We start from the raw sequence: 22500 nt of genomic DNA, 5'->3' as shown, positions 1-22500 counted from the left end.
TTCGCAAACAGATGCTGGATGTGATAAAAGCCACATTGTGTGTGTGTGTGTGGACGTTTCATTAGTCTCTATGCGGTCCAACATCATTGAGAAGAGATGAAATGCAACAATTGTTAAAGAGGATGACTGACAGAAGTAATGCAGATACAGATTAAAATAAATGCAGGATGCTAAGGAAGGCAATTCTCTTTGCCTGCCAGAGGTCAAAGGTCAGGGTGAGCCAGAGGGAAAGGAAGCAGCGCTCTGCCTTTAGAAATGTTGATTTGTTGTTTGGTGGTTTATCTTTTCCCACACAGATAACTGCACAAACATACATGACATGACATCATTTGGAGAATTTGATAGAGCTACTACAATGGAGTTGGCCAGCATAGAATCGCTTGGATATCTATGACATTAACAGCAAACCTCAGTTTTTTGGTACAAAGAGTTACGCTGCTTTGGACCAAATGTCAACAATCATACTGGTAGAAATCTACTGAGAAGAAGAGGCAGAGATGCTCACACTAACAGCAGCTGAATCTCAATATGTTGCTTTTTCAGTACCACCACTTTTTGTACTTGCCTGTATACATAATCACATTTCAATACAACTCGTTCTTGGAGGTGGTAACCAAAAAGTACATTCTTGACAAAATAACCTCAATCATTGACTCATACAGTTGCAGTCTAAATACCAGGTCACACCAACTTTATTCAAGAAAATGTACTTGTGCATCCTCACAAGATAGACAGTGCTGGAAGCTTGCAGTAGCCACCATTGGTTGTGGTTAGTTTTATTTACGGCAAAATTAGTACAAAGAGAAAAACCTTATTGCTTCTCATTCGACAGAGTTGAGTTGTACATAATTGATCTGTGTGACACAGAAAATATTGATACATTTAATTATCACAATATGTGTTTCACTGTCTGTCAATATTGTGTTTTACGGTTTTTTTATTTACCTCATTTGTTTACCTAAAGAATCCTGCAAGCAGGATTAATTGATGCAAATGTTAATTCCTTTTCGATGATGGCACAAAAACTGCTGTGATGTTGGATGTTACAGGGACTGTGATAAATGCAAATACAGATCCCACTGTTCGAAATGAATAACAAAGTTAAAGGTTTTACTCATATTGTATGCATATATGGTGTGTTCTTTATAAGTGTATACAATGACCATTTTCCTAAATTAGATTTTTTTTTTATGCACAATATATTAAACTAACATGTGTATCATGATACGTATTGTATCATCAGATTACTGCCAATATACAGCTCCATAGCTGTCTTATTATAAATGCATTATCACTGAGCCCTGAGAGTAACCAACTCCTCTCTAACCACAAGGCTACTCTTCCAGCTGAGGTTAAATCACAAAATTCAATCGTCTTGATGGTAACACTTTCGCTCTCTCTCACTTTGATGTGGAAATTGGTTGGAAATTGAGGTAGGTTGAGGTTGGGAGGCTGTAGGTGAGCCCTGCTACAGCACAGCTCCCCTGTATTAAGATGGCTCCCATCATGCTCCCTGACTGCTTGATTGTTATGCTAATGTTTAGCAAATTATGTTGCTCAGAAAATCCGGGCTTTCCTGTTCTCATTTTTCTCCTTTCTTTATTCTATATTTATGTTCTATTGTTATTGTAATCAGAGTTGTCATCTTTGACAAGCAACCCAAAAGAAATCTGCTCACACACACACCAACGTGCACAGACGTACAATCGCACAGTCCCACGTACGCACTGTGAACTAAGAAAACGTCTTCATAGATCTAGAAAGAGGGGAACTAAGGCAGTTCATTCCTGCAATCATCCTTTTCTTCTCGCATTTTTGAATTGATTGCAATTGTCACCGGCCTTGTATTTTATCACACAAGCCGGGGAAGTACACATAGACACGAGCACAGACTCCTTACACACACACACACCCGTACAATGCCCAAATGCAAATTGGCCAGAAGTTTGCATGCTGTTAAGCCTCGGGACAAGCCTTCATGAATAATGGAGTCACATAAGACAGACAGAGGAGGATTGGGAAGTACCATCGAATGGGAGAAAAGATTTGGGTGTCACACTGAAACTCTTCTATCGGATTGTGAGGAGATCAGTTTCCTTGATGATTTCCTCTTCTGAGAAGATGTAGGAGACAAATGTGACTTTGGTGCTGATCAGCGGCCATTTTTTGTGTACTGTTGCCATTGCAAAGAAGTGTGACAGTCATAGCAGTCTTGCTTCTGTATAAACCGACTTAGGTTTTCTTTTCAGAAAGTACCAAACAAGCAGTGAAGTAGTAGGATGTTGGTGAGATTTCAGTAGAGTTTTGATCATTGGCTAGGTAACACATCAGGACACACACATGTTGATAATTATAAATGTGATTAGAGGGCCAGGTTGCATGATGAGCATCAACAAGAGACTAGTGAGTGTGACACGCTTTACGGCCCCACTGACGGGTTCTATGAGCCAGAATTAGCTAGAATTGCCCTCTTTTCCCCCTACAGTTCCTTAAGACCCGATGTGATTATAATTTGAAAGTCATACCAAGCACGCGTACCAGTGTTTGCTCATGAAATCGGGGAATTAGGGTTAAAACCACAAGTAAAAGTCCAACAGCTAATTGGCCCAAGGGCATGACTCAGACAGGTTGAATTAAAACAAAATGTGTTGCATCTAAAGTACAGAAGAAATGTTTGTGGGGTCACTTCAAAGAAGAAAAAAGGGCTAGGCAGACAAATTGTCATAACAGACAGTGAAGAGGAGGATGGCCACTAAGGCAAAGTGGCTGGTATATATTCTTTAGGGGATGATTAGGGAAATGAAGGGTAGGTTCGTAGTCTCCTCAGGTCTTTACCTATATATATATATGTATATATATATATATACATATATATATATATAAGGGCAGGTGACTGGGGAACAGCGTGAAGAGGTAACTCTGCTTTCCAGACAACTAGGAGGTCAGAATTCTCCCAGTTCCCAACCTCCAAACATTCTGAGTGAATGCAATCAAAAACCCGAGCCGTCCGCCTCGTGGACACAATTCAACTCTGATGGAATGGAAATGCAGGAGAGGTTATTGAGAGGAAATGAAACTAACTAGCTATGTCAGGTTTTAAGTTGCTCTCGTTGACTATGAGAGAGGTTCTCATTCTCAAATGAGAATTTTGAAAATGTGAATCTTATTATGCTGACATGAACGTATTATTATTATTATTATAAGCTAATTTAATACCCTTCTTTAGTAAAATGCCATACTTAGTATAATCTGTTTTGCCATTGCCAATCACCATCTGTCTGTATGTCTGTCCATCCATTTACATCTCTTCCTTCTCCTCCGCGTGCGTGTGTTTGTATGTCCAAGAGAGAGAAAGTCAGAGAGACAGAAATAAAGGCAGACAGACAGTTCAGTACGTCAGCAGTTATGCTTATGAGAGGGCGCAGTGAAAAAAAGGGCAGGGATAATAAGGGATAATCACGGCTTTATCCTGTCACTGCCAATCACACTGGATAGAGGATTGAGAGATGAAGACAGCAGGCCATGTAACCCCATGTCGATACGCCTGACCAGCTTTCCGCTCTCACTGCGATGGTCTGTAAAACATTCCCGAACCCATAGATGGGGACTCTAATCCAGCAATACACTCACACTCTGGTAGATTAGCTGCAAGGTCCCTTCCCACACTGATCCAGGATCCCTCTGTTTGTTTTTAAGAGGAGGCAGATCGAAAGAAACACAACTAACGTTCAGACTGCACGCAAAAGAGGCCCAAACCAGATTTATTTTTTTTGCGCATTTGTGACTCAGATCTTTTTTTCTTCTTCTTCATAACAGTGTGAACAGCACAAATCACACACACACACACACACACACACACACACACACACACACACACACACACACACACACTCACACACATCACATGTGATATGATCTTTTGGAATCTGATTTGGGAAACTTTTATATGTGGTGCTATATCACATACAGGTTATATAAGTCATAAGGTCATAAGTCGCGTAACATTGTACGGCACTCTAGATCGACATTAGTCACAATTCTGCACTGGCAGGAGTCATGTGGAGTTTCAGTGAAACCATTCAACTAACGACCCCACCTCGTGGTTTTGACTCTGCATCCACACACACCTCCGTACAGAAAGAGCAGCCATTGCTCCACAAAAAGCCATAATTATTTTTCTCCTCTTCCTTGAAATCATCTGCTCAGGAATTTGCAGGCTTTCACTGCACATCAATTTAGAAATAAAACCGTAAACACTGATTTCCTCTGTGTGTACATCCATACGACAGTGTGCTGCTTGTGACGTCTTTGTTATTGTTCTTTTGCACATGCGGGTCAGTTCAGGACTGTGAGCGGTTCACACTGGAATCTGATATTGGTCACGTTTAAAAAACAATGTGAACAGCCAAGCAAAAAAAATCAGATCTGAGCAATACATTCAAAAGTGAGCACAAAGGCTTGCAGTGTAAACGTAGCCTATGAGGAGGAGCGGAGAGAGAATGGAGGGTAAGCAGGATAAGGATAGAGAAGGAGAGACTCCAGGGAAAGAGGAAAATGTAAAGAGACAAGAAAAGAAAGGGGCAAAGCGGGGAGATGAGAAGACTAACGGGGTCATATCACAAACCTTACCGAGTACAAAGAGAGAGGAAGAAGCAAGAAACGCCAATTTATATTTGAATCAGTACAGAAATAAACAGAGAAAAAAAAGGGAAATGTTTCTGGTAGCCTAGTTTCTCCTCCATAAAGACCTGGGAAAGCTGCTGGGGCCGTGAACGAAACAGAATAAAAGCAGGGTGAGACAGAGACAAGGCGATGGAGAGAGTGTGGGTGATGCTGAAGCTGAAGCAGATAAATTGTCATGGTTACCATCGCTGGTATGTGAGAAGGCTGCCTGCGTGTGTGTGTGTGTGTGTGTGTGTGTGTGTGTGTGTGTGTGTGTGTGTGTGTGTGTGTGTGTGTGTGTGTGTGTGTGTGAGTGTTTAAAGTAGAGCACTAGGCTTGCGATGTCAACAAATGTCATGTGATGTACTTTATGTAGACATGGTGTAATCCAAATGAAGGCTTTTGTGCTTCTTTTGACAACAACTGATAAAGAGCTGCTATCAGTCAGTATTACATAATTTTAAGAATGTGCATAAATGTAAATGACACACATATAAACACAGAATAGGAATTTAACACTGCACCAGATATGATTCACCATGCAGCAGTTCACAGTGTAAATGCGTAGAGCTAAATATAGTGTTTTCTCACAACACCCCCAAGCTGTTAATGATAATACATTCCAAACACATCTGTAAAATAAAATGCACACAGACATGTATATTTCCACACTCCACCTCAGGCTTAACTTGTTTTTATAGATTGTGACGTCCAACAAACATTTATTGCTGCATCACTTTATATTACTCAGAGTACACGGTGTGTTTATGATCCTCATGTTTGTGTTTGTTTTCCACGTATGTGTCCCTGTATGTGTGGTAAACGTGAATATGTTTGTGTGTGATTAAATGGGGTTTCTTTGGAGTTGGAAATTGAAAGTGATGGTTTAAATGAGCATCCAGGATACATCTATTGTTTAAATGAAATCCACCCGCGTACAGTTCCTGTTCCAGTTGAAATCGGAGCTTATTGTCTCACTACCCGTTCTTGGAAAATTAGATTTTCAACCATTTTCAGCCATTACGAGCCCCCTTTTCATCTTTTTTATTCTTCACTTTTATTTTTATTCCCCCTTTTCATCCTCGTTGTCATCTTTTGTCAAGCAAGACTGCACACTTCATCATACACACACACGCTTGTTTGGAGTCATGCTCACAAAAGCAAAAAAACGTCCTACAATCGACTGTCACCGAGTCACAAAAGGTAGAACATCTAAGAAAGCCAATTAAGTCGCACTCAGCCTCCGGAGTTTCTCCCATCGCTCTCCCGCCAACACATTCATGTGCTCTTCTTTCTTCTGTGCCACCCCTCATCATTTCAACTTATCTATACAGTTGTCAGAGTTGGGAAAATTCCCAAGTTGCTACCTTCACAAAAAAGTCTAACTAACAGCTTCTATAGTACACACACACACACACACACACACACACACACACACACACACACACACACACACACACACACACACACACACACACACACACACACACACACACACACACACAACAAAGCAGGCTGTGTGATCTCTGCTCTCTGAGGCAGTTTGTGTCATCTCCCTCTTCATCTACTTCTACTTCATCCTTTTTTCTTATTCTCTTTTTATGTGTGTCATTTTCATCAACACCTCTATTTTCATCTAATTCGCTCCCACCCTACTTTCTGTTTTCCGTCATCTCCATCATCTTATCCTTTTCTCTCTCTCTCTCTCTCTCTCTTCCGGTGTTTACACACAAACATCTGCCTATATCTTAATCACACCATCTCCTCTGACTAGTTGAGATCCCTTTTTAGCCCTCTGACTATCCGAGGGTAAAATAAAAGAAAATTGCCTCCAGAAAACAGTCAACATCTGCTCAAAACTAATTGGCTGCCAAGTGATTTTCAGCTTCTTGTTGTGATTTCCAGTAGAGAATAAGACTTTAGCTTCTACTTTAGACTTTAAATTATAACTTTGAACCCATTGGCGTGCCTCTCATACCTGCCTTGTGCATTTATGTTAGTAAAACATATTTTTTTATTTTCTAAAACTGGATGCATTTTTATTTCCATAAACAAACAGAAACATCTGCTTTGATTCTTTTGTAAAGTCTTAGTCAGAGTGAAGTGTCCTCTCGTAACAGTGTTTTACTTTACAATCTTGTGACTAATATGCGTTCTGTTTTGGGTTTTCATCAGGGAATTGAAACAGAACTTGGATCATGACCCATTTTGAGTTTGCATTTTCTAAAAAACCTTTGATTTGGAGTGATGAAATTGAAGGCTGCTTCACGACCGTTAGTTGTTTGTTGATTTAACTCCAGTTTCCAGCAATATAACTGAAACAACAAGATAAGAGAAGCACTGGAGGGATGACAATCAGCTCCCACACTGCCAGAAGTATTTATTACATTTATTTAGTCGGTAACAAGTTGCCGCTATGGCATATTTTTTTGGTTACATATTTTGTTGTTGGACCATGCACTGATTTAAAAGTAATGTCCACAGACATGAATGCGGTGGTCTAATGACATACAAAGGGATAGCAGCAGACACCTCAGCAGGGACAGGAGAGTGTATTTCAGCTGTGCGTGCATCATGCTGGCACACTGACAGTCCTCATCTGCACTACTCTGAACCTCAACAATACTCTCAAATAACCATCTTCTTCTCCATTAGAGGCAGCATATTACCTTCAAATAGGCTACAGAAAAGAGGAAATATGTTGTGTTTTGATTTCAAGGTCTCTAAATGTCGGACCATCTCATCTCCGTCCATAACATTGCGGCTTGTTTTCCAATCTCTCCCCCACTTTTTGTCCAATCTTCCTGTCTCTTAATAATTCCTCCTTTTCTCACACATACACACAAACCTTTACTTTTTTACATTCATTTTCTATTAGTGCATATTACCTTTTGCTTGTAAGCCAGACCTTTCTTTGCTTTATGTTTATCTCAGCCAAGTGTGTTGCATTGAATTTGTGTAGTTTCCCTTCTGCTCACATCTCGGTATGTGTGTCCTTGTGTTTGTGTTTGTTTTCGTTTAAACATTAGTGACAAAAAGATAATGACATCTATGGCTTGTATGAGTATCAGGTGCAGAGCTTTCAGTCTATCCTTCATACTTTCTGTTGCTATGAAACATCTGTTAAATATCTGCAAGCTTTGCATTATTTATTTTAGTAAAAGACCAAGAGATTCTAGCTTTTATGTATTCTTTGCATGAATATTGATTACTGCAGACTGCAGAGAGAACCAAAGCCCAGTGATATCAATACATTTTATATTACTTTCTAATACGGACCTTTTATTGTGATTAAAGTGGAGCAGCAGGAAGTAACCTTTCAGTGAGATCCTTATGAAAAGGAATTAGTATCGACTCGAGACACTTTTGAAAGCATGGCTGCGGGAGAAATGTAGCATATAACGACTCAGTGGGAGCCCATCACCATCGAATGTCAATGTGAACACATTAGCCTGGGAGTAGCGCAATTACAAAATAAAAGTAATTGAGCGGATGATCAAGGAGTGGACATGACAACCGCTTCCCTAATGGGGATGGAGACTTCCTTCTCCATCACAGTGAGAGAACATGCCGGAGAAACAGTAACAAGACTGTTCAGTGGCAGGTTGTTCGTATCTGCAGCTTCATAAACTCTAAAGTGAAATGAATAAATAATTCAAATGTAAACCCTCAAATTAATGTTTCAACAAGTCAGCGCCAACACCAGGAGATTGTTTATTATTAACAACTGTGCAGATATGTACATTACTAACTTCTCTCCCTCTCTGTTTCCACATGCCCTTCAGTCTCTCTGGATTTATTTTCTTTGGTTTGATGTTGCCTTCAGGGACTCATCAAGGAACTTGGGTCAAGCTGTTGGATCCATATATGGAGTGAAAAGCATGAAAGTCGGCTTGTTCTTAAAAAATATTCTAATGGCAACCTTACAATATAGTCAAAAGCAAGTCAATATCCTCACTCCACAACTTGTCAAAGACTTAAAGCATCAGTAGGATGTTCCTAAAAAAACAATGTAAAGATTCATCCAAGTTGGCTTTCACCCGCTGGTGAACACCGTAACTGATCCGAGAGGACGGGCCAACTTTGAATGTTGTGTTTACGCAAACCGACAAATCCTACTTGTGCGTTTTATGTTTCCCAAAGTTTCCCAGAAATCAGGATGAAGCTGTCCTGTTTAGTTTAGTTGATGAACTTTAAAAATCAGCTCCTGTCTTTTACCATAAAGACTAATTAAATTTCATCAGATATTACTTTTCATTCCCTTTCTTTGTCTCTGCTTTCAACATCACTACATTTACCTTTTGGCCATTGTGTACGGATGTACATGTGCTGCAGCTAATGAGTGCATGAGGGGGTTTATTAGGTCTGTGGCTGCAGCAGCTGTGGCGTTTACACATCCTGCCGCCCTGCAGAAACATCTTCCTTTTTGAGGTTATGGTAGCGGTGACTCTTTTATTGTATGCATCTTCCTGTTGTAATGCACACCACTTACACATGTTATGGCCACGCTGCTGCATAGACAGCTGTTAAAATTTAGAAAGTGTATTATTATTATTATTATTATTATTATTATTATTATTATTATTATTATTATTATTATTATTATTATTATTATTATTATTATTATTATTATTATTATGAGCCTTTTGGTAGTTTTAATTATGTTGCAATTAAAAAAAAGTTTTCTTTCATCTGTGTCTCCTCTTGGCTGCTCGCTGACTATCATCAGTGGCTGCTGTCTCCTCCATCTTTCTTCCTCTTCTTCTCCCCCACACTCACTTTGCAACAGCATCTCCCAGAAGGACAGTCACAGTTTCTTCACAACACTGTTGCCAGACGAGCCAAGATAAGAGCAAACATCATCTTACGTAAACATGTGTCCACATAGTTTTCTGTTGTAGAGACACTGCAATTTGACTTTCTTCATGATGTTTTTTTATGCTCTTGTTCCCTGAGTGTGTAATCACATCACTACATATGTTCTGGCACAACCAACAGATACTCTGATTCACTTTTATACCACACTTAAATCCAGTTAAAATAATTGAGGACAGAAGCTTTTGTTTCCTGCAGTTTTAAGCTCTGAAACGGCCTCTCTGAAAACCTGAGTCCTGTTGAAACCACGTGGTGCAAGACCTACTTGTGCAGTGCTGCTTTCTTAATGGAACTCATACTCTACTTCTATTAGCACAGACAGAGCAGTCAAAATGCTCCACATTCAGCTACTAAGTGGGAAAATTAGAACAATTTGTTCAGTTCCTGCTGTACAGTGTACACTGCATCTCTGGTGCATAACAAGAAGCTGGCACTGCGCAACCTGAGACTGTATAAAAGAAATGGACGTAGTCACTGTGACGTCGCCCATTGGTTTGTGGAATGAGGTTTTAAAAGCCTTGAGTTTGGCTTCTCTGACGTTGCTATGTTGTTTTTTGGCTGTCACCGTCTTGTTTTTTAGAACCAAAAGGCACAAGAGGGTGGAGCTAAGTGCATTACGTACACAGGACATTTTTAGGCGATCGAAATGTTCACTTTTCAGACCAGAGGCTGCTGCTTGTGTGGGACTGATAGGTGTCTCCTCACTCTCTTCAGGTGATGTTGCAATATCTCAAACCAACATGGCAGGGGGAGATCTCTGATGCATAATGTATGCTTTATTGGAGTCCCTGCCTAATAGAATACTTTTGAAGACTGACTGAAAATGTAATGGTGAATCATTCAGGTTCCCACCAATAACATGGCTGTCATCTCTGTGCTGTTGTGTTGCTGTGCATTTGGGGGCTGTATACTGAACTGACTGTCCGCAGCTCCAGTCTTGTCATTACAGAAAGGTGTAAAAGATTAACTTGTCATTTTAACACCAACACCAACATACAACTCCAGACCGTAACAATCGGACATAATGAATACTGCTTTTACCATGTGTCATTAGTATACATCCAAACCTGGCACCCATTCATCTATCTATTCATTTTCAGTTGTAACATTAGTGGCCGTATGGAGTAATTTGTATTTTCATGGGCAGTGGGCTGTTTTAGAGCCGCCTGGGGGTAAAAATGTGCTGCAAATAATCCAGCTGTCTAATCTTTGGCGTCCACCAGCTCTGCCAAAGTGCCTTCAGCAAGGTACCGAACCCCCACTAACTCCAGGGATAATGATGTGTGACCCTACGCACAAACCTGCTAGCAAAAATAAATAAAGCAAAGTCAGTGAGGAGAATATTCAAGCAGATTCTTATCTTACATGACATCTTTTGAAGAACATTTTAATGATTCATTTCCAAAAATGTTCCTCTCTTTTTTGGAGGTTTTGTTGAGTGTTAGCAGCTTCATTTTTAGTCTGGTACAAACAATCTCACCTTGAGGCTGTCCCGTAATAATTATTCTCACAGGAGAGTTGCTCAAGGACATCTTGAAAGTGACAGGTAAAAATTGTACTCATTGTCTCTCTTTCTTTACTTTTACTTTACTACCATGCCGTATACGCCTAACACTATACTTGCTTGTTCTTCACACATTCACACAGCTAAAATAGAGATGTTACAACAAAAACTATGTCCGGCTGCTCTCTCTGTAGTTTGTCAGGCTTTGCCCAGCCTTGGTTATCGACCACTAATGCACAATATCATGCGATGGTCTGCTTCTTTCACATTTGCCCCTGCAACTTCTTCTCCATCTAGCAAGGATGACAAGTATAGTAGCATCACCTGTAGCACAATCATTTGGAATCCATTTGACAGCCTTTGTAAAACCCAACAACCTCAGTTTAGTTTGGAGTACGCTATCAATATATGGCTGCGGACAATAACTTATCAGGTGAGGTTTTCACTGTATATGAAAGAACATAAAAATCATTGTGCTTTCACCATCAGAGTTAATGATCCAATGCACCTGTTAGACGTTCTGGAGTGCAAGAACTTGTAGTAAGTATTACTGTGAATGTATGCCAAAGCTTGAAGGTGAGCAGGACACTGCAAAAACAACCATACAGCCTTTAAATATTGAAACAATCTGATCTCATCCATAGTCTTCATTCTTTGCCGCTTGGGCAGAAGCCCCTGGCTTCACTACAATGACGCCTGGCGCAGCATTTTGCATAGGTTCTTCACGCAGAAGGTTCTTGCATGGTTAACGTTGTAACACCTTACTCAGTGTGGGACGTAACCCTTGGGTTTAGACAACACAACTATTTGGTATGGTTTAGAAAATAGAATCATTGTATGGGTTAAAATAAACTATGGACGTAACGCCATGTGAGTTATTGACATGATATCATGTGACATAACGTCGACAGTAAAAATAACTTTTGGTTTTACACGGGACACGAAACACCAATCCCCTGGGTGAATGTCCCGTGTTTGTTAGACCCATCCACCATACCGCCCACCCTTAGCCCACCGGTTAATACTGCATCCGTTGCTCAGTGGATGGGTTTACATTGGAGTTAATTAAAAAGCCTTGTGCATCTCATAGAGACACTAAAGGGTGCCTTTGTGCATTGGTTTGAGGACGCCAATGCCCACTGCTTAGGCATTGGTATTTGACCCCCTGGGAGAGAGACCATGCTCCTTGAAATTACGTCTCTTCCATCAACACACATGACTTCAGGGGTGCATAGCTTTGCAACACTTAGGTCTCGTCATACTCCAAAGACATCATTTATGATGACAGATGAGCCGTGTAACCCTCACTGAACTCTCCATTGGTTGTTCTTAGTCCATAACATCAGCGCTTGTGTAAACCTCAGCCTTCATCTGTCACACCGAGTACAGTGAGCATGGTGCATTAGTGTTGTCCTACGCTCCTGGCTCTGGGCCATGCATATTGTATGAGCATGTAACCTACATCTATCCATGCTTCTGTCAGCAGGGGTCCCCTGATCAGACAGCTTCAGTATGCAGTGTGTAACGGTGTCCAGAAATGTGTTAAGTTGATTCATTCCCCTGTCAAAAGAGATCAATGTCCTGCTGATTTCACTTGCTTTTTAAACTCTTAAAAGTGCTTTTGAAACGGCTGCCAGAGGCCGTAATGTGTTAAGGATATAATAGTAAAAATATAATGGAGGTTTTATTGAGGTGTGATCAATGTGGTGTAAAATATTAGTCATACATTTCAAATATTTCATGAAAATAGTATAAGATGTGTTTCATTTTTGTTATCTGGCAAACCCAATGTTCGCTTCTGAAGTTATTAACCCGCTCAACATTATTAATCAAAGTGTTGTCATGGTTTTATGGAGCTGCAGTAAATGAGTACTGAAAAAAAGAAGTGGAGAGCTAGAAGGTCTATGAGACATTAGGTTCGACAAACTCCCACTGATGAGAGTGAATGGAAGGTGTTAATGTTGGGATTTACTAAAGCAGCATAAAATCAGCCAAATGGTGAGGGAAATATAAAGCAGGCTGGCCAAGGAGAAATGTAATCGTTGCAAGGCTGAGGGAGGAACACTCATGAATAATTTTGCTGCGCACCATATTTAACTGACAGAATATTCAGTGAGGCTGATTAATCCTTAACCACACAGTTTTAGCTTTCTGTTTGACAAAAAATAATAATTGTGGTTTCTCTTTGTCTCTCTTTCTGTCCCAGATTCTGATCGGGGAAGTCACCAGTTTCTTTGTGAAGTCAGAGGGAGCACAGGAGAAGACCATAGTGACCGCCGACTGCTGTTATTTCAACCCTCTCCTCCGACGGATCGTACGTTTTCTGGGTCAGTTATACACCTAGAGATCAGATGTTCTTTAGCTTTGACTAAGTAGAGCCTCTGTACTCTGGGACCACGGTTCACTTAGACTTGCACCAGTGCTCCTCTATCCTAAGGCCAAAAAGAGCTCTTGTCCTTAGATTAAGTCTCTTGTAGACTAACTTACCCTTCTTCATGTTCTGTTCTGTTGATGTTCTGTGATCTCTTTCATCATAATTTTCTGTCTGGCATTTCACTCCCACACATTTAGCAGTCAGCGTATGAATTAAATTCCCATTTAAAAACTTGTTTCTGACTCTCACGAGTCTCCTTGATTCCCTTCCATTAACTTTACATATGCACGTCCTCTCGCTTTCTCACTTTGTCTCTCTCTTCTTCTTTTTTCTTACACAGGTGTCTACTCCTTTGGCCTCTTCACAACCACCATCTTTGCCAATGCAGGTCAAGTGGTGACAGGAAACCAAACGCCTCACTTCCTGTCTGCCTGCAGGCCGAACTACACGGCTCTGGGCTGCCAGTCCCCGCTGCACTACATCGCAGAGCGCCGAGCCTGCACAGGAAACCCATACCTGGTGGCGTCCGCCCGCAAATCCTTCCCCTCCAAAGACGCAGCGCTCAGCTTTTATTCAGCCATCTACACAGTGGTAGGGAACATTTTGGGAGGCAATGGGTAACGGGAGACACACCAGGTGTATTGTGGGATATAATGAGGTTGTGTATGTCTGACTGTTGTGTTGGTCAAACAAATACTGGAAAGTGTACCACTAGACTTTACTTTGCTAAAATTTAATTTGAGCATAAGTAAAATGACCCATAATGAAAGTTTGGTAATACTCTATAATAATTAAACTGTACAAGCTGTGACCAAGAGGTTTAATAATGGTTAATAAACCATTTCCTAATGCTTTATATATCAGTTAAGAGCCATTAGAATGAATACCACTAAATCCTTTAGTAAAATCCCTGGCAAAAGCAAAACACACAACATGGCAGCTAAAAATGTTACACAATATTATTTGATTCTTAAATGAAGAGAGGACAGAAATTAAACTCTTGAGCTTCACAGCTGGCTGATTTTTTATTGGTCAGTTTACATAATATTTCTACATTATGGATGTCAGGTGCTAATAAAGACATAAAAAGCAGGACTTTATGGATTCTTTTTTTTCTTTTTGTAAAGATGTAATCTGTAACAAAACAATACTCATTTCATGATCCAAAAGGAGCGAGCCCTTCTCATAATAAATAAATAACATAAATGGTCTGTCTTTACTTCCAGCGGCCTTTTTAGGCATGCACACACATTAAAATACAAACAATGACAAAATACTAAACATAAAAATGATCAGTGTTATTTCATCTCTATACATTTTCTCAAATTAAATAATAGTTTAACATTTTAACTACACATACTAAAATACACATCTGCTTGATTGTAGTACATGTATACTGGCTTTTAAAATGAGGTTTCCTTCTGTGGTAGTTATCTCCTGATTAACAGAGAATGCCTCCTTTCCTTAGATGAAACATGTGCATGTGACGTCAGTACAAACATTTGGTCATGATTAAAGTACTGCTTCATGGAGCCTTTGTTCGCTTTTTAATTACAGGGCTACGTTCCTGTCTTGTAGAAGCATTAAATCAAACATGGCAGTGTTTCTTATGTTGCTTTCTGTTGTACATCTCATCGAACCCTTCAGCTGCTCTGAAATCACTGCAGAGTGCGGCCTCTTGTGGCTTATTCAAGCTGTTCCCCGTTTGAATTATCTCAGCTGGCTGACTGAAGACTTGCAGCCTACATGGTTCAACTCAGCGTGAACAAATAACGTGATGTTCTTTATTTCAAATATATTCTGTCTTCCAGATGTACGTGACCCTGGTGTTCCGGACCAAAGGGACCCGCCTGACCAAGCCCACCCTGTGCCTGGTGCTGCTGTCTCTGGCCGTGCTGGTCGGGGTGGTGAGGGTGACTGAACACAGAAACCACTGGAACGATGTCCTGGCAGGGTTTGTCACCGGAGGGGCCATCGCTGCATTCCTGGTGAGAAGGAGAGGAGGGAGATGTTGAGAGGGAACGGAGGGTGGAAAGAAGAGATGGAATTTCAGGAATCATAAAAGGATGGAGGAGGAGGAGATAGTGGTACATGGATCGAAAAGGGGTAGCAAGATGAGAGGAAAAGACTAGAGGAAAAGATGTTGCCTTACAAAGACAGAGGGCAGTAATTACCTTCGCCAACAAGGTTATGCTTTGTGTTCAGTTTGTTGGTTTGCTTGTCTCTTTACGGAAAGACTACTGATTTTCATGAAAAGAGGAAAGGGTTCAGCATGGGCCAAAGAAGAGCCCATAGCATTTTAGAGTGGGTCTGAATTACAGAGCAGATACACACATTATGTTTCACTTATGGAACGGCCTTGGCCGAGGTCTGCACTCTCCAAGTGCCTTTCTAGTTACAGATGCAGAGGAGTTGGTAAAAAATGATCGAAAGGTTTTCAGACTGGCATGCAAACTGTGTAACTAGGAAGGTTGTAATGTCTTCAGGATGTGCCATTTTAGGCTGATTAATTTACCCTCAGTCAGTACCATAAAATAAACGACATAATACCTCAAATTCTGCCCCTTACCTATTTATCATTTCCAGGGAAATTTAGGAGAAAACACTGTATCTACAAACTAAATGTGTTATTTTACCTTTCATGGCCATTTTAACTAGGTGGTTAAGAAAACAAACTTCATTTTGAGTGTCAAAAGCTACTGCTTGATTTAGTTATGTGGCATAACAAATGTAAATGAATTCAAATGGATTTTTTTTTTAAATTACAGATAACAACTTGGGAACAATTAATAAGCAAATATACTAGTGGTGGCTTCCCCACCAGGGGGTCATTCACCACTATGTTCCAGGGTCAGGGTTAGAGATTGGTCAGGGGTCAAGTTCAAGTTGCAAAAGAAAAGGTTGGTGGTTTCAAATCTGCTCATCCACTATGATACCAATGTCTTAAGTAAAGAAACTGTCTTGCCCACACCTTTTCCGGCCTAGCTTGCTTGCTTTAGCACTGTGAGTGTAGCTATGCTGCTAATTCAACATGCTGTTTTCATGAAAATGATACGTATCATTTTCATGAACCGTAAAGTTTAGATGCTGTGTCTTTGTATGGCAGGTTAGTACGATGATGAAGAGAGAGGGGAAGAATGCAAAGACTCATGCAGTATGTTCTTGTGATGTGGGTGAAGGAGAGATGGTGGGAGGATGAACTGATGATTAAGGCGAGCTTGAAAGAGCCGTACTGCCTGTGTGATAGGACTCACACACACTTTCACACCTATGAATGTGAATGGACTGATCTGGATCTTTATGCGACATTCAAGTAGTGTAATATTTTAACTTTCAGGAAAAACTTTTAGGGTCGGTGTTATATTTAAAGATCAAAGTGCTCCCTGTGGTTCATTCCTTTCTTTCCATGCCTCCTCCCATATTTCATTCTTTCTGTCTCCTTCTTTTATCTCTGTCTCTTCCTCTCATACTGTAAGTGTCCTCTTCAGTATCTGTTCCCATGCACACTCCAGGCATTTCACGCACCAGAAAATCATCCATCTTTGAACTGCAGTGGAGTGAATCTCTCCCCTCCTTTTTTCTTTTTCCTCTTTTCTATGCTCTCCATCAGGTGTCATGTGTGATCAACAATTTCGAGCAAACCCAGATAGCAATGCTGACTCCTCCACCGACACAGCGTCCGGAGCCCCCGATCGGGCTTCCTCTCCTCAGCCTGCCCCGTGTGGAGAGTCCACTCGAAAAGTTAAGTGGCCTCCAGGTAAGGGGGGGGGGAAACATTATGGAAAAACATTGACAAAATGGATTTATATTTATAGATAATCTATAGCAAAGTCTGACAAATGTCTTTTGGTGAGCAAATATTAGCCAAGTCAGCGGCTTGGCTCTGAGAATGTCAATCGGTCAGTCCAACACTTTGGTTCAAAATGAAATATCTCAACAGCTATTGGACATTTATGTTCCCCAGAGGACCTTTCCCCGAGCACACTTTGGCTCCTTATGCATTTCTCTCTTGTTCAGATGACAGGACTACCGCTACAGCCAATCAAATTACTTCTTTACACAGCCACTATATCTCATACTATATATAAAGATTTCAATATTCCTTACAATTTTTGCTTACATATATTTAAAAATGTAAAAAATACGCAAATATTAGGTTTCTAATAGATATATGGAAAGAAAAAAAAGTTAAACATCAGCTTCTAAATTAAAAACCCACAGGATGGTTTGTAATCGCTTTGGTCATCCTCTCTAGCGCCATCATCAGGTCAGAATTTGCACTTTTGTAAAAAGAAAATAATTATGAAGAAATACCTAGAAACCTGATACCATTCCCGTCCAGCTATACTTTGTGTTTAGAGATGCATGTGTTGAATGTTTATCATGTTAACATGATAAACTGAACATGTAAGCATTAGGCATTAAGCTCAAAGCCCCTCGCAGAGCACGGCTGTAGACCTTCACTCTTGTTTTTTAAATGTGTACTAAGCTTTAACTCCTTTTCTGTCCTCACTGATAACCTTGGTTGTTTCATTGTTTCTGGATTTTTGCTTCTTTCTGTCTGATATCTTTGTTGTGTACTATCTCTTGTCTAGACATCATCATTGTGCATTCTTGTCTCTCGCTGTCTCAGTCAAGTGAAGTGTATCTGCTCTATTCCCTCAGGTTTTAACTTCCAACATGTTTTGAAATATTATATACTCTTTACTTCCCTCCCTCTCTATCTCTCCTAATCTTCTCTTTGTCCTCTCCCCTCCTGTTAGGCTCCAGGGCTACCGTATTCTGAGATCACATGACCATCAGCCAATCCCGTCCCCCACTCCTCCCGATGTGCTCCTCCCATCACGGCGGTGCCTCACCAGCGCAGTCTAGACCTTCCCACTGAATGCCCCCCGCCCTGCCCTGCCCACCCCGTAGGACGACATCCTCTCAGACGAGTCAAATCCACGCAGGTCTGAAGGTCCACCAATCACAGGAGGCAGAACAGCGACACATGCACATGGCAAGCATGGCTGAAACCTGTCATCCGCTAAGGACCAATAGGAGACGGCTCCATGTCCTTCTGTCCTGTTTTGTCCTGTTTGTCCTCCACAATGGCCTCCTTTTTCTTTCAGGTGTAAAAGACCCAATGAAAGAATCGCCAAAGCCAGAGTTGTTGAAGCAATACTGTGTCCTAAATCCTTGTCCTGTTTTCCACAAAGATCCAACAGAGACTTTTAAGACTGTTGGCTGGTGATGACTTGATGAATCAAAAAAGGAAACTGAGGGTTTGGGGATCAAAGAAATGTCCAATCACTGATGGATCGTCCTCATCAGACCATTTTGCAACACTCAGGACAATACAATGGAAAAAAGGACGAGATTAAAAACAAAGACCTTTATATAATCAAAATGCAGGTACCGTCGAGTATTATGGTACAGATTTTTATTTCTGTCCTCAAAACTAACAAGAGACGCAGTTAAAGATGAAAGCACCTTTGTAAATTATGGCACAGATGAACCAATTTAGTGTTCAGTGACTGTGTTGTATCTTTTTTGTTATGGAGGGGTTTAGGTTTGATCTCTTGCTGTATATTGTGTGAAGTGACAGAAGACAGATTTATACACACTAGAGCTGTGCTTGTGATTCCATATTTGTTTTCGGGCATCAGTTCATTCATTCTTTAAGTGAACTGAACTAGATTTCCATCAACTTTCCAAATATCTTTTATCTACTTACTATTCAAGTGTGTGTTTCTAAATGTCTATAGGTTCTACGTCCATGCTGTGAAATATTAGGAATCATTTGGCTTACTGCCTTTTCCTATGTGGAGTTCTAAGTTAGTGTTGTGCCGGATTCCCACTGCATGGTACGACACGGTTCTACTTGACTCGCTTTTTTTCTGGTTTTGCCATTAGCAATAGTTGTTAGTGATTGGTACTATTTTTGGTACCACCTCGGTCGAGGGACAACACCAGCGTGACCCGGGACTTCCTGCACAAACAGCGTTTTTAAATAGCTAAGCTACCGTCAATAGAAAACTCATTAAAAAAAATGGCAGCCTACAAAATGACGCCCTTCAATTGTGAATGCAATTCAAAGTGCAGACGTTCCTCGGTTGGGTTGCCACTGAAAGGATTCAGTCAGTGTCCCATTGAAGGTGATGTCTACGGCGATCAGCTGATCACCCCGCCTACACTGAGGGGGGTACTATATGCGGTGAATAAACGAAATACAGAAAAGAACCTGGTACCAAAAGGGAATCGAGTTAAGCAGAGCCATACCATGCGGCAGAAACAAAGCATTAGTTTGCATAAATGTCACACTTTCTTTTTCCCATACCCCCTTTAACACTTTCATAACTATTATTTTTTTCCCTTTAAATTATTTGTATCTAAATGTTAATGTATTTGCTTTACTTTCCAAAATGTGTGTTTTTTCCGAGTAGTTCAGCGTCAGTTGTTGATGCTGCTGTTTATCCTTCTGTCCTATCCAATTATTTCCTTCACACTGACTTTAGGAAACCAATGGCACAGATCAGTGTTTAACACAGAGATAAGACCTCTGAGTTTTGTATAGTTTTGTACAGTAAATAGGTTTCTTTACGCAGTATATACTACATTATCATTATGTTTAAATTGTGGGAACAATGTGAAGCTACCTGAAGCTGTCTTGTAGGAACACGAGTAGTTGCCTGGTCATAAGCAGGAATGTAGCGAGTGGAGAAGTGTGTGTGAAATCACAACTTGGTTCTGCTCAGTGCAGGCAGGTTATTCTAGTAGGATAGTACGCGATGAGTTATAGAAAGAAGACATTGCTATGGTTTGTGTGTGTGTGTGTGTGTGTGTGTGTATGTGTATGTGTATGTGTGTGTGTGTGTGTGTGTGTGTGTGTGTGTGTGTGTGTGTGCGTGAGTGTGCGTGTGTGTGTGTATATTTATAATGAGCACATTGTATGGCAGCATAACTGTTAATTTGGCAATCTGTTTTCTTAAGTTAAACTGTCAAAGGTAGCTGCTATAATTACACACTTGTGCTTGAGTGTAACTGCAGGCCTTCAAAGGACCCCTACCAAGATGTCCTAACAATGCCTGTTATAGCAGAAGGTGCTCATTATAGCTCTGAGATTACCTACAGTGAAACTTTTCAGTCGGAATTTTTTGTAAACAACTGAAGAGGTAGAGAACACCATAACTGTCCAAATAATGTTATTTTCATGTTAAAATGTCTCTGTTTTGTATTTATTTACCAAAATAAATTGCAATTACCACACATCGTTTCGTGAGTTACATTTTACACTTGATTTGTTGTAATTACTTGCACACTTCTGTGAGGATATAGCTTTGCTGTTATACCATTTGTTTTATGCTGTTACCTCAATTGACATACAGTAGCCGTGAACACTGTCTGTTAAAGAGTAAAGAGACATTGTGTGGGATATTAACCTCCGACTAAGAGAAATATGACTTTATCACAGCATACATTTTGGACTTGTCATAGAAGGAAAAGCACAGGTGTTACTAATAACATTAACGATGTCTGTGTTGGGCTCTGACACACTGAACACACTGAAATTGATCGACATCTTCTCCTGTTATCTTTGGTGGGCCGAGGGCGGGACAAATTACACCTTTATCATTCTTATTGTTAGATGGAGATTTGTGACCTCATAAAGGTAGTAACCTTAAAACTGATCAGAGGTCTAATCAGCCAACATAACGGAAAACACCTGTGTGGGTGTTGAGAGGCTTGAAGTGTCCCAGTATGTCGTCACAGGGCAGAGCATGAGCCATTATTCATTTTTGTATCTACACCTGTGCTTTTCTTACTGTGACATGTTCCTACCTGTGCTGGAAGAGTTATACAGGCTGAAGATCTGTGTTCGAGCTTTGGAGAACTAAATGGGAGGTGTGTCCCAATTTCAGTATATACAATACACAGTACATAATAAAATCAAGTTTTAGTAAGTATGTGTGTATATTTAATTTTGTCACTTCTCCAATGTGAACACACTAGAATTAGGAACTGAGACATACCAATGGGAAGGTACTGCCCCTTAGTGGCCATGACCCAGCTTCTTCTTAGAGATTAAGTATGGATGTAAAACGTAGTAGGTATAATTAGTATCTATCATTTGTTCTGACTTAGATAATTATGCCTTTTCAGTACATTTGGTGATGCAGAGCTCTGAACAATGTACTACTACAACTTTCAACATGACAGGAGATGTGGATTTACTCCATGAGAGATGCGTGTGGGACCACGTTGTAGTAAGATGCTGTGGACACCAGGTGGCAGTGTTGACCATTAACCTGAAGACAGGGGAAAAGCTAAGAGAGGCTTTTTAGAACTCCTCACTTTTAATGTTTATGAGATCAAACCTCACATTAGGAATGTAAAAATATGCTAAAACGTAATGTTTTTCAAATGAGACCTCCGCTGACCCACATTAGACATTAGCCATCAAGCAAATACATGTAATGTAATGGCACAATTACTTTGAAATTTAGACAGAGTCTCTCTCGACTGCCCCGGTGTCTCCCCGCCCCCTCTTTGTGTTCCTTTGAGTTTGTGTTTGTCAGTCTTGTTAACGACACACACACACACACACACACACACATACACAACACACACACACACACACACACACACACACACACACACACACAGACAACTCTCTGCACTCTCTCGACAACATTATCTTTTCCGGAAATTGCTTCTCAAGCACAGCCGGAGCCCCATTAGAAAAAAAGAGCTCTACGCTGTAACCTTTTTAAAAAGCCATTAGTGATGCACCTGTCTCTCTCTCTCTCTCTCTCTCTCTCTCTCTCTCTCTCTCTCCCTCTCTCTCTCCCTCTCTCTCTCTCTCTCTCTCTCTCTCTCTCTCTCTCTCTTTCTCTTTCTCTCTCTCTCTCTGTTCCTATTTGTGTGCCCTATTTGTCTCTCTTGTTAACACTAACACACACACACACACACACACACACACACACACACACACACACACACACACACACACACACACACACACACAGTTTCTCAGTCCTGATTGCCAGCTTCCCCTCTCCCAATCCTTCCAAACTGACTACTGGGCAGCACAAGCATGCTT

General features: G+C 40.6%; 1 protein-coding gene across 2 annotated transcripts in view; it reads left to right on the top strand.

Moving 5' to 3' along the window:
* Positions 1–20666, top strand: part of plppr2b (phospholipid phosphatase related 2b) — a 45222-nt gene extending 24556 nt beyond the window's left edge. The window contains exons 4-8 of one of the 2 annotated variants that reach the window (XM_029438124.1): positions 13248–13368; positions 13756–14006; positions 15227–15403; positions 17026–17156; positions 18179–20666. In XM_029438124.1, the coding sequence (XP_029293984.1) occupies positions 13248–13368; positions 13756–14006; positions 15227–15403; positions 17026–17156; positions 18179–18287 (789 nt within the window). In that variant the 3' untranslated portion in view covers positions 18288–20666. Of the gene's footprint in view, positions 1–13247; positions 13369–13755; positions 14007–15226; positions 15404–17025; positions 17173–18178 lie in introns of both variants that reach the window. The other variant, XM_029438132.1, reaches the window with a different exon arrangement.
* The last annotated feature ends 1834 nt before the right edge of the window (positions 20667–22500 follow it).

Source organism: Cottoperca gobio, chromosome 1 (genome assembly GCF_900634415.1).
Source record: "Cottoperca gobio chromosome 1, fCotGob3.1, whole genome shotgun sequence".
NCBI classification, from domain to species: Eukaryota; Metazoa; Chordata; class Actinopteri; order Perciformes; family Bovichtidae; genus Cottoperca; species Cottoperca gobio.
The sequence above is the reverse complement of the archived record's forward strand: the minus strand, read 5'-3'. Positions and strand labels throughout refer to the sequence as shown.